Source organism: Dryobates pubescens, chromosome 4 (assembly GCF_014839835.1).
Source record: "Dryobates pubescens isolate bDryPub1 chromosome 4, bDryPub1.pri, whole genome shotgun sequence".
NCBI lineage: Eukaryota > Metazoa > Chordata > Aves > Piciformes > Picidae > Dryobates > Dryobates pubescens.
Window position 1 is genome coordinate 19,312,000 of NC_071615.1, and position 13,237 is coordinate 19,325,236.

The 13,237-nt window shown below is 46.9% G+C and overlaps 1 protein-coding gene across 1 annotated transcript in view; it reads right to left on the reverse strand.

Moving 5' to 3' along the window:
• The window catches only part of GTF3C1 (general transcription factor IIIC subunit 1), a 67,156-nt gene that overhangs the window by 48,681 nt on the left and 5,238 nt on the right, over positions 1-13,237 (reverse strand). Inside the window, exons 7-8 of the mRNA XM_054180738.1 lie at positions 6,378-6,536; positions 5,153-5,268 (exon numbers count right to left, since the gene is read on the reverse strand). Coding sequence (XP_054036713.1) covers positions 5,153-5,268; positions 6,378-6,536 — 275 coding nt within the window. The remainder of the gene's footprint in view (positions 1-5,152; positions 5,269-6,377; positions 6,537-13,237) is intronic.

Sequence of the window (13,237 nt, forward strand, 5' to 3'; positions counted from 1 at the left end):
CCTTGTCCTTATGGGCGACTTCAACCTGCCTGACATCTGCTGGGATCTCAACACAGCAGAGAGGAGGCAGTCTAGGAGGTTCTTAGACTGCATGGAGGACAGCTTCTTATCCCAGGTGCTGCGTGAGCCTACCAGGGGCAAGGCTTTGCTTGACCTCCTCTTCACCAACAGGGAAGGGCTGGTGGGTGATGTGGTGGTCGGAGGCTGTTTAGGGGCCAGTGACCATGAAATAATTGAATTTTCGGTATTTGGTCAAACTAAGAGGGGCAGCAAGAAGACCTCCACTCTGGACTTCCGGAGGGCGGACTTCAGGTTGCTCAAGGAAATAATTCAGAGGGTTCCTTGGGAGAAAGCCCTTAAAAATAAAGGGGTCCAGGAGGGCTGGACCTGCTTCAAGAAAGAGCTGATGAAGGCTCAGGAGCAGGCTGTGCCAGTGTGCCGGAAGAGGAGCCGCCGGGGCAGACGGCCAGCCTGGCTGTGTAATGAACTTTTAATAGAACTAAGGGAAAAAAAGAGGGTGTATCATCTTTGGAAGAAAGGTGAGGCAACCCATGGAATGTTTAAAGTTGTTGCTAGGGCATGTAGGAGGAAAATTAGGGAGGCAAAAGCACATTTGGAACTTAAACTGGCCTCTGATGTGAAGGACAACAAAAAGTCCTTCTATAAATATATTAATAGCAAGAGGAAGGGCAGGGACAACCTCCACTCCTTGGTTGACATGGAAGGAAATGTTGTAACACAGGATGAGGAAAAGGCAGAGGTACTTAACACCTTCTTTACCTCAGTTTTTACTAGCTGGAAAGAACGTCTACCAGACAGCTGGCCTGCAGAGCTGGCAGAGGGAGCCAGGGAGCTGCATGGTTTCCCTGTGTTCCATGAGCAAGTGATAGGAGCTCTCCTCAGCAGCTTAGACCCCCACAAGTCCATGGGACCAGATGGGATCCATCCTAGGGTGCTGAGAGAGCTGGCAGATGAGCTGGCCAAGCCACTCTCCATTATTTTTCATCAGTCCTGGCTCACTGGAGAGATCCCAGATGACTGGAAGCTGGCCAACGTGGTACCCATCCACAAGAAGGGCTGGTTGGATGAGCCAGGGAATTATAGACCTGTCAGCCTGACCTCAGTGCCAGGAAAGATTATGGAGCAGGTCATCCTGAGTGCAATCACACAACACTTAGAGGATGGCCAAGGGATCAGGCCCAGCCAGCATGGGTTTAGGAAGGGCAGGTCCTGCCTGACCAACCTGATCTCCTTCTATGATCAGGTGACCCGCCTGGTGGATGTGGGGAGGCTGTGGATGTTGTCTACCTGGACCTCAGCAAGGCCTTTGACACTGTTCCCCATAGCAAACTCCTGGCCAAGCTGTCAGCCCATGGCTTGGATGGGAGCACACTGCGATGGGTTAGGAACTGGCTGGAGGGCCGAGCCCAGAGAGTGGTGGTGAATGGTGCCACATCCAGCTGGCAGCCAGTCACCAGTGGTGTGCCCCAGGGATCAGTACTGGGCCCCATGCTCTTTAACATCTTTATTGATGATCTGGACGAGGGCATTGAGTCCATCATCAGTAAATTTGCTGACGACACCAAGCTGGGGGCAGGAGTTGTTCTGCTGGAGGGTAGAGAGGCTCTGCAGAGGGACCTGGACAGGCTGGGCAGATGGGCAGAGTCCAACGGCATGAGATTTAACACATCCAAGTGCCGGGTTCTGCACATTGGCCACAGCAACCCCATGCAGAGCTACAGGCTGGGGTCAGAGTGGCTGGAGAGCAGTCAGGCTGAGAGGGACCTGGGGGTGCTGGTCGATGGTAGACTGAACATGAGCCTGCAGTGTGCCCAGGCAGCTAAGAGGGCCAATGGCATCCTGGCCTGCATCAGGAACAGTGTGGCCAGCAGGAGCAGGGAGGTCATTCTGCCCCTGTACACTGCACTGGTTAGGCCGCACCTCGAGTACTGTGTCCAGTTCTGGGCCCCTCAGTTTAGGAAGGAGGTTGACTTGCTGGAACAAGTCCAGAGGAGAGCAACAAAGTTGGTGAGGGGTTTGGAACATAAGCCCTACAAGGAGAGGCTGAGGGAGCTGGGGTTGCTTAGCCTGGAGAAGAGGAGACTCAGGGGTGACCTTATTACTCTCTACAACTACCTGAAGGGAGGTTGTAGACAGACGGATGTTGGTCTCTTCTCCTAGGCAAGCAGTACCAGAACAAGAGGACACAGTCTCAGGCTGTGCCAGGGGAGGTTCAGGCTGGATGTTAGAAAAAAGTTCTATACAGAAAGAGTGATTGCCCACTGGAATGGGCTGCCTGGGGAGGTGGTGGAGTCGCCATCACTGGAGGTTTTTAGGAGAAGACTTGACGGGGTGCTTGGTGCCGTGGGTTAGTTGTTTGGGCGGTGTTGGATTGGTTGATGGGTTGGACGCGATGATCTTGAAGGTCTCTTCCAACCTGGTTTATTCTATGTATTCTATGTATCTGTTCATGTGCTCACCAAACTGATCACGCAGGGTAATCCAAATAGTCCTACGTGATTGCCTTGGTGGTCTGTTTTGGTTTGATCTGTTTTGGAATGACCTCCTTGGAGGATGTCTGTTCCTCACAGATGAAACCTGTATCCGCCTGGAGGAAGAATTGGAATTATCTCTTTGTGCCAGTTGGGATATGGTGTTTTTAAATTCATCCTTCAGCTCTTTCATGCAATTCTCCAGCTTTCCAGACAGAGTTTCAATGGCTGAAACCAAAGAAACACGTGTCATGCTATCATCCAATTGTCTCAGCTTATCAGTGAAGTGGCCAACTATAGGAGGAGCTCCAGCATAATTTCTTGCTACAATTCTGCTTGCCAGAATGTTTGCATAATTAGAAGGAGCAAGCTTGATGAGCTTTTTAGCAAGACCATTTCCTACAGGAACATCATCAGGATTCAGAGATTCATGTTCACCATAGAGTATCTCTCTAACAGCAAATTCTCTCAGACGCTTAATTCCCTCATCTATGGTAGTCCAGGGCTTAGGATTCCAGGGAAGATCATCTCGGGAAGGGTATCTCATGAGAACCGCCATTAGAAGGCGTATCCACAGATAAACCTTACCGAGAGCCTTGCCTAGATGTTTATCTATTCCATTATCCTTTGAGAGGGTTCCTAGCTGAGCTGCTGACTTGTCTCCAACCATTAGAGCTGGAGCACCTGTATCATAGCATCTACCAAGCCAAGCGAGAACTGGCTCCTTATCTGCTCTGAGGTAATCTTTGGGCACATTTCTCAATTCCTCACATGGTGAAGAACAGTCAGATATATCATCTTGTTCTTCTTCCTTTGCCTCCTCTTCCTCAACTTATTGTCCAAACATCCTTTCTGTCACTCTCTCAAGGATCCCCTTAAGCTGAGAAGCACCACCACTAGCTGCTGTCCTACCAGAGATGCATCTCGATCCTCTGATGATCTCAATAACTCAGCTATATTTTTAAGACAAATTTTCTCTTCCTCCCCAGCAGAAGAACCTTGCTGTGTAACCCCCATCAGCTCCTGAATCAGCTTTAGGCTTACCACTCCTTGTTGTTAAAACTGCTACTTGCTTGACTGGAGCTGTGTTTGGGTTTCCAGCTGCCTTATCAGAAGCTGATAGGCTTTGAGACAGATTAGCTGCTTTGGAGGACGCTTCCGCTCCTGCCATGGAAGGAGGAGGAAATGACTTTGCCTCGTTAATGGCGGCAGTTGGTGACGTGGGAGCAGACATGTTTGGAGCTGCTGCAGCCCCTGGCTGGTTGCCAGAATCATCAACACTGCCATTCAGAGCTGCCTTCCCGATAGACTTTTTAGCTTTATCTTTAACTGACACAGATTCCCCATTATCATCATCACTGGATGTTCCTGAAACAGAGCCAGGGTGGTGTTTTCTTTTCTTTGCCCTCCATTTTATAACAAAACATGCCTTAGAAACTTCTTTCTCCCGGTACAGTGCTACCAACAAATACACATTAGTTATCACCAGCAGCAGGACTACACACATCAAGAAAATCAGCTTTGGATCCCAGCCATCACTCAAAATTACCCTTTCACCGACTGGAATCTTAAACTCCTTTATCTCAATAGGGAGCGTGCTAGATGTAACATTCTTGTATCTCCTAACCCAAAAGAATTCCAGGCACCGATCATATAGGAGCTGAATCTTGTACTTAAACCACAAATACAATTTTTGCATTATATATTTACCTATCTGATGGATAATCATACCCAGGCAATAGTTGTAGATCAATACACTGAAGATTGAGAAGAGCAATTGCTTAAAAATCCAAAACACCTTCATGTTTGTTTCTCTGACTCAGGAAAGCAATCAATCTAATTTATTACCAAGCCCCGAGTTGGGCGGCCAATAATGTGGTAGGTTGAGAGAGGGCTTAGCTCTCTCTCCTCCACAGAGTAAGAAACCACAGCTAAACCCAGTCAGAGGAGCAAAGCTATGTATTTACAAGCATATATGGAAAGCAGGTTATATATAACACAATATATACAGGTATTTACAATATATACACAGAAATATACAGCAAAGAGAAATAACACAACAAAAATCCCTCCCCCAGGAGGGATCCCCTCCCTGTAACCCCCGCTCCCCCCTCACCTCCCTTTTTTTCCCAAAAAGGGGTTAGAGAGAAAGAAAGGCAAGTTATTAAGGGAAAGAGTTGTTAGTAAGCTTCAAAAGCCCATGCAGGATTAGTTTTTGCTTATCTGAAGGCCAACTCCAGCAGTTTGCAGAGAAGCAGGCAGGGAGAACAGGCTGAAACCCACACTCCCCCAACTCCCAAACCAAACTGAACTGAGAGAAAAAAATTCCAACTGCTTTACAGTTTAAAGTTGCATTTTATCTATTCACCAATGAAATGCATTTAGAATATCAGAATGTTTTTGTTCTAGTACCAAAAACATTCAGCCAGAGTGTCCCAGCACTGTTTGTCTTAAAGGCACAGCCTCAAACAATCACACTTAGGAAGTGGTTAAGAGCAGACACAGCAGAGCTGAGGGCAGTTTCTCTGCCCTGACTCTTTTTGGAGGGCACACCTGTGTGTGCCACAGCGCTGGGAACTTTCTTTGCAATGCTATGAAGCAGCATCCAGCAGAATCCCACCAGGTGGTTTCAGTAGGTATCTAAATTATTTCACTCTTACCTTGACAACTTTGTACCTCTCCAGAAGACGACAGAGCATCCTTGCTTCTAGCTTCCCCACATTCATAGCCAAGCGGATTTCTGCCTGAGATATACCTTTGGTTCCCCTGCTCTCAACTGTTTCAGAAAGGAAAACCAGAATACAGCTCAGGGAAATGTGACCAAATTCTAGGCTCATCTATTTGTAGGCATATTCATATTTGCTTTGAATAACTGTATATATCAGAAGAGAAAATTTCACCTTCCCCATTAACAGCTAAGGATATTTTCACAGACATATACAATAGACAGCCAAACACAGCCATAAAACACAACTGCACATGAAGCAGTGGCACAGCAGGATGAGGTTTGTAGACAATAGCTTCACAAAACCACCACAACCCAGGTGGCCAAGAAGGCCAACAGCATCCTGGTCAGCCTCAGAAATAGTGTGGCCAGCAGGACCAGGGCAGGGATTGTTCCCCTGCAGTCTGCGCTGGTGAGGCCACATGCTGAGTGATGGGTTCAGTTCACTCCAAGAAGGACACTGAGGGGCTGGAGCAGGTCCAGAAAAGGGCAATGAAGCTGGGGAAGGGCCTGGAGAACAGGGCTGGGGAGGAGCAGCTGAGAAAACTGGGGTTGTTCAGCCTGAAGAAGAGGAGGCTCAGGGGAGACCTTCTGGCTCTCTACAATTCCCTGAAAGCAGGCTGGAAGTGAAGTAGGGGTTGGTCTCTTCCCCTATCAAGTGATAGGACTTGAGAAAATGGCTTCAGGTTGCACCAGGGCAGGTTTAGCTTGGACATTTTTAAGCACCAGGCTTGGTAGTGCCAGACAATGGTTGGACTTGATCTTGAAAGACCTTTTCCAACCAAACCAGTTCTGTGCTTTTATAACAAAGCCCAAGGGTATTTTTCCCCTCAGGCTAATTTCTCCATTAAGGTAGGAAAAGAGAGAGAAAAAGGAACAACACTGTTTTATTCATCATCATTCCTCATCCCACCACAACATCCTGCTTCTACCACGCTGGTTTATTTTGGTGCTATTGAATTGTTGATAAGCTTCCAGGGAGGGCTAACAGGTGGCAGTGCCGAGAGCTCCAGTCTAACCTGGAGAGAATTTTCAAGGAGAAGCTGAGCTTGAAAGCAACCAGAACTTAACCCCCACCCAAATATACCTTTCTTTTATACATACAAGGAGTAAGAAGGCAGTGAGAAACATCTTTTAGCATGTCTGACTACACCACCTACTTAGCTCAAAGGCCTGGGTGAGCATGTCCCTTTCACAAATGATATCCACAGGCTGAACAGCTTTTGTGATGATCTCCTCTTCATCATCATCATGATAATCTTCTATTTTCTTCCGAAATTCCTTTAGTGACTTCAGGCAGCGGACCATGACATCAGTGCCTGTGGACAGGAGTGTCAGTAACATCTCTTACCAAAATGCAGAGTGGGTTGCACACCTTAAACCAGTGTGGCACTTTTAGGCTGATTCCTAGGAAATTTTCCACAGATCTTGAGTAGAAAGTGATAGAATGTAAATAAATTACCATTGGATGTAAAAGGGAAATAATGCTAAGGGACCTGGGGGTACTGGCTGATAGTAGGCTGACCATGAACCAGCAGTGTGGTGGCCACAAAGGCCAAGGGCATCCTGGCCTGCATCAGGAACAGTGTGGCCAGCAGGAGCAGGGAAGTCATTGTACCCTGTACTCAGCACTGGTTAGGCCACACCTTGAATCCTGTGTCCAGCTCTGGGCTCCTCAGGTTAGGAAAGATGTTGAGATGCTGGAAGGTATCTAGAGAAGGGCAACAAAGCTGGGGAGGGGTCTGGAGCACAGCCCTGGGAGGAGAGGCTGAGGCAGCTGGGGTTGCTTAGCCTGCAGAAGAGGAGGCTCAGGGCAGACCTTATTGCTGTCTACAACTACTTGAAGGGAGGCTGTAGCCAGGTGGGGGTTGGGCTCTTCTCCCAGGCAAGCAGCACCAGAACAAGAGGACGCAGTCTCAAGCTGCACCAGAGGAGGTTTAGGCTGGATGTGAGGAAGAAGTGCTTCACAGAAAGATAGATTGGCCATTGGAATGTGCTGCCCAGGGAGGTGGTGGAGTCACCATCACTGGAGGTGGAAGAGACTGGCTGGGGTGCTTGGTGCCATGGTTTAGTTGATCAGATGGTGTTGGGTGATAGGTTGGACTTGATGATCTCAAAGGTCTCTTCCAACTTGGTTAATTCTATTCTATTCTAATTCTAAATAATTGTCGGGAAGAGAAGTCCATCGGCGAGGGGGGTGAGGGAAAGACTCGCAGCAATCAATATGATTGATAAGCAAGCTTCAACTTTATTGTTCAAAAGCACGGCTTATAAAGCATCTCAGCTAAATATGCACAAATGTCATTATTCTATTGGCTATTAGTCCAGGGTTACATTATAATGTTCAACCTCCTTGCGGTTAGGCCTACGTGCAACTTCACAAGTTCTTTCTCAGTAGTCCTTTGTCTAACATATACTTTGTTTCACATACTGTTATCTTGCAAGCAGCTGCAAGCACAGCCACAAGGCTATGGTGGCATTGCTGCATCAGCACACTAGCTTACTGTGAGCAGTAAACAACAAGATGGAGTCCGGCCTACACTTTTTGTTCAAGCAGCTGTTCCATAGAACCATGTCCCTGCAGTTCAAGCCATTCCTCAACAAATAATCCCTTGGGTCTGATAACTAACAAAGTTAGTTGTATAAACTATTTTGTTCTCTTTTTCTTGGCTCTTTGCTCTAGCTGATACTAGCTGGTGGCTTTTGCTTGGCTGACCTTGGCTGCATTTTCAAAGAATTAGAGAAGTGTTACAGTTAGAAGGGACCTCAAGGCTCATCCAATTCCAACCCCCTGACCATGGCCAGGGACACCTCACACTAGATCAGGTTGCTCAGAGCCACATCCAGCCTAGCCTTAAAAACCTCCAGGGATGAGGCTTCTACCACCTCCCTATGGCTAAGTAACTAACAAGCTACTCTCCTCTTTTTTCCCTTGTACAGAGGGAAAGGAGGTAAGTTGCTGGTAACCCCCTGGTTTTGCCCAGGGGGGTCCTTGTCTTGTTCATAAATTGTGTGTAAATATTGTGTATTCTGCACGTATTCATTGCATTTCATGTTTCTAGATCTCAGTTTGCTTGTAAACACAGCTTCATTTGCTTCCATCCCAAAGTGAACTGCTCTGGCAATTTTATTTTGGGAGTTAGTTCTCCAAATGAGCTGGGGGGTAATTTTAACCCTATCCCAACCAGCAGCACAAAAGAGTGGCAGTGTAATGGGCAACAAATGACTAGAGACAACTGTTTACATCAAGGAAAGCTTTGCCACAGCTCTGCCCCATATAGCAATCTGTCAAAATACTGACTAGCTGAATTTTTGAGGTGCTCCAAAGCTTCATGGCAGCATTAAGGAGTGTCCAATACAGTGCTTTGTGAGGGGAAGGGAAAATGCTGCAATTACAGGAGAAATTTCAACAGCAGAAATAAATCAGTGGAAAGATTAAGTGCTGGTCCACAGTGTTGGATCTTCAGCACACACATCTGACAGACACCACTCACAGGGCATACAACCACTCCTTTCCTTTATACAGACACAAAGCATTTCTAGCTTTCCACAAATGCAGGTCACAGAGTGACAGAAAACCAGACATCTGAGGTTACAGAACTTGAACAATAAGCCACCTGGTTGCAGAAACGTTCCTTGACACAGGATTGCCTTTCCTCTGCAAGTCATCAAAGTGGCCACCTCTTGGTGGGCCCTTTCAAGTGCTGCTCAAACTCCCAATATTTAACAATCCCAGAGCCTACAAGAGCTGTCAGTTTATAGCACCTGCTTCCATATTTGCAAGCATGCATGTTGGAGGAAGCATACACCAAGCCAGTAGCATCCTGAGGAAGAGGATCAAATAGAAGAGTGCAGCCCCATCCAGTAAGCCCTGCTAGCTTTAAGTGTCACCTAGCTCCTGATGAACATCTGAGGAGACCATCAGTAAACCAGGTTACTCTGCACTGCCAGCTTACCAAGGGGCAGTGATTCAGCAGCTGCTGCAGAAGTAGCCAGTTCAGCCTGCAGTAGTGGGTGGCAACATCTACAGCCACCTCCAACCTGCTGCTACAGCCCTGCTGTGAAAAAAAGCCAGGTGAAAGCTTTAGTTGAAGACATTAAGGTTTAGGCTGGTGAATTCTCTCCTATGTATATATATGATCAGGGACTGAAGCCCAGCTGACAGGAAGTCAATGTGCTGTAACTTAACCCTGTGACTGAGCTCTAGACCACGGGACTCAGTCTGAATCCTTTCTCTGCCAGTATCTTTAGATAGTGCTTAGGACAGCCATTAAGTGCTGACATTTTGGCAGGTCTGCAGGCACTTATCACATCCTCTCCATTTCTACAGCCCATTAATTTTCACATCAAGCAGTATTTCAATAGAGCACACACACAAAATAAAGGAAGAAAAAGCAACCCCAAAAACCTAATAAATAAACCAATTCCTTTTACTTCAGCTCTTGCTGCCCAATAATGTGCTTCCCACAGCAGATGCTCTGGCTTCATCCTCAGCATGTCCCACATAATTCTATCTGCTTTCCTATATAACTCCAGAGATTAAACTATCTTGATCTCTGAAGAAAACCAGCTATTATTAATTCATCCTGCTTTAATACCTAGAGATTTTTAAGGCATTTTTGTGGATTTTCAGCTTTTACTCCTCTAAGATGGAATTAGCAGCCAAGTGAAACATTCATTAGGTGGCATTTTTCATGAGAAACTTAAGAGTAGCAAATGCAGCTGCCATTGGCCAGCAGGAGCAGGGAAGTCATTGTACCCTGTACTCAGCACTGGTTAGGCCACACCTTGAGTCCTGTGTCCAGTTCTGGGACCCTCAGTTTAGGAAAGATGTTGAGATGCTGGAAGGTGTCCAGAAAAGGGCAACAAAGCTGGGGAGGGGTCTGGAGCACAGCCTTGTGAAGAGAGGCTGAGGGACCTGGGGTTGCTTAGCCTGGAAAAGAGGAGGCTCAGGGCAGACCTTATTGCTCTCTCCAACTCCCTGCAGGGAGGCTGTAGCCAGGTGGGGGTTGGTCTCTTCTCCCAGGCAAGCAGCACCAGAACAAGAGGACACAGTCTCAAGCTGCACCAGAGGAGGTTTAGGCTGGATGTGAGGAAGAAGTTGTTCACAGAAAGAGAGATTGGCCATTGGAATGTGCTGCCCAGGGAGGTGGTGGAGTCACCATCATTGGAGGTGTTTAGAAAGAGACTTGATGGGGTGCTTGGTGCCATGGTTTAGTTGATCAGATGGTGTTGGGTGATAGGTCTCTTCCAACCTGGTCTATTCTATTCTATTCTGCCAATCTCTGATAAAACATGAACCATCTACTGCCTTGAAGATTACCATTAAGTTAGATAGAATAGGATAGAATAGACCAGGTTGGAAGAGACCTTTGAGATCAAGTCCAACCTATCACCCAACACCAGTTTATAAATGGATTTGTATTTTGGTGTCTTCTAAGTGAGTACTTTAATTGGACATTAGATGGTTTTACTACTGATTATAAAATTTAAGTATTAGGAATACTATCTAGGCTTGATTTCCAAGTGTCTTCAGCTCCTTAGAACACCCTTGAAACTCAAGTCAATGTGAGGAGGCATAAACAATTGTAACCTGGAGAATAAATCTTATGAAGAGTAACTGAAGGAGTTTAGTTTGAAAGAGAGGAGGCTGCAGGAGAAGCCTCATCGCTGTCTACAACTACCTGAAAGGAGATTGTGGAGAGGCTGCTGCTGGTCTCTTCTCACAGGCAATTAGGGATAGAACAAGGGGAAATGGCCTCAAGCTGCACCTGGGTAGGTTTAGACTGGACATTAGGAAAAAATTTTCGCTGAAAGAGTGGTCAGGCCTTGGAATGTGCTGCCCAAAGAGATGGTTGAGTCACCAACCCTGGATGTGCTTAAAGGTGGTTTGGATGTGGTGCTTGGGGATATGGTTTAGGGGTGAACCTTGTAGAGAAAGGTTAATGGTTGGACTGGTGATCCTGAGGGTCTTTTCCAACCTGAATGTTTCTGTGATTCTGTGAATTCTACTGAAAGATAGAGGAAGAGAGAATCCAGGGCTTTATTGCTGCCAGAGCTCAATGGTGTGACCAAAGGGATGCCAGCCATACAAGCCACTCTCTGCTGAAACCCTTGCTCAAACCAGAAATACATTAAATATGTACAAGACAAATTTTGTAGAACTTAAGATGGTCATTTGCCCCATAAAATTTATTGCCTACTGAACTATCTAGAACTGCTGCCCAGGGGGGTTGTGGAGTCTCCTACTCTGGAGATATTCAAAACCCACCTGGATGTGTTCCTGTGTGATCTGCTCTAAGTGACCTTGCTCTGGCAGAGGGGTTGGACTGGATGATCTTTTGAGGTCCCTTCCAGCCCCAAACATTCTGTGACTCTGTGATCTTTTTAGGATCTTCACATCTTTCTGGAACTGTGAACTTGAATGAATCCTCCTGTGTAAAACTCCCCCTGAGACTCTTACAGCAAAAAGGTGGACCTGGGGATTTTAGGACAAACATACTCTTTCAATCACTCCCATAGTTATTCCACACAATCTGGGAGATTTACCTCTGCACAATGCTGTACCTGCTTGTGGCTGCTGCTTCTCCTTGTTCACAATACTATTTCCCTACTTCTTTCCCCTAGATTTAAAAGATTGGAAGGAATTTATTGTCTTAGCAAGAGCCTTAATCCAACTCCATGTGACTGGCATTCACTTCATCTTCTCACAGTTCTGGTTTTTACTGGCTCTTTCACTTCATCCTTCATGATCACTCTTATCATCAAGGACTCTGTAATTTGCAATGTTTGGCTCAGATTTATTTTTTCTCAATAAAGAGTTCACTACATCTCTCTGTAAAAACACTGCTCATTTCCTAGTACTCTTCCCTTTTCAACCCCTGCAAATCTGCCTCTTAGGATTTCCTGTGATTAAAGCTTTGGTTTAGAGTTCCTTAAGCAGCAGCCTTAATTCCACTGGTGACACTACCCTTCCTCACACCCTCGCTTGGTTTTGTAGTTTTATCTGCACCCTTTTGCTCAGAGCAGTTGCTTCCTTTTGTTCCCTATCTTCGTGTGGGTCTGCCCTCTCCGGTCTTTTCACTACATGTTGGGAAGTTACCAGCAGTTCTAGCAAACCTGTTAAACTGAAAGCTGGTTATGCACTGGACTGTCAGTGGACTGGGGCTTTGCTGAAGAACAGCTGGTGGCTGCCTTGCCTACTTCAAGAATTCCAAGGCAGTGTTGTAGGAACTTACTTCCATTGTTCGATATCATAGAATCAATCAGGTTGGAAAAGACCTCAGAGATCACCAGGTCCAACCTGCCACCCAACACCTCCTGACAACTAAACCATGGCTCCAAGTGCCACATCCAATCCCTTTTTGAACACCTCCAGGGATGGTGACTCCACCACCTCCCTGGGCAGCACATTCCAGTCGCCAATTCCTCTTTCTGGGAAGAACTTTCTCCTCATCTCCAGCCTAAATTTCCCCTGGCACAGCTTGAGACTGTGTCCTCTTGTTCTGGTGCTGCTTGCCTGGGAGAAGAGACCAACCTCCACCTGGCTACAACCTCCCTTCAGGGAGTTGCAGAGAGCAAGAAGGTCTCCCCTGAGCCTCCTCTTCTGCAGGCTAAGCAACCCCAGCTCCCTCAGCCTCTCCTCCCAGGGCTGTGCTCCAGATCCTTCCCTAGCCTTTGTTGCCCTTCTCTGGACACTTTCAAGTCTCTCAATGTCCTTCTTGAATTGAGAGGCCCAAAACTGGACACAGAACTCAAGGTGTGGCCTAAACAGTGCTGAGTACAAGGCAGAATGACCTCCCTGCTTGTTGTAGTTTGAGTTGGGTGCCCCCCTGGTGCATTCACTTCCTGTGTCCAGAAGTCCAGCCCAGAGGGATGGACACAGGAAATTGTGTATTTCCTACCATAATTCTTTGCACCACTATAAGATCCAGTGCGGGGTCTGGCACTTCCTCTTTCCTTCCCTCTCCGAGACTTGGTAACTGGGGGAGAGATCTCCCGGCCATGGGCCTGATTAGGC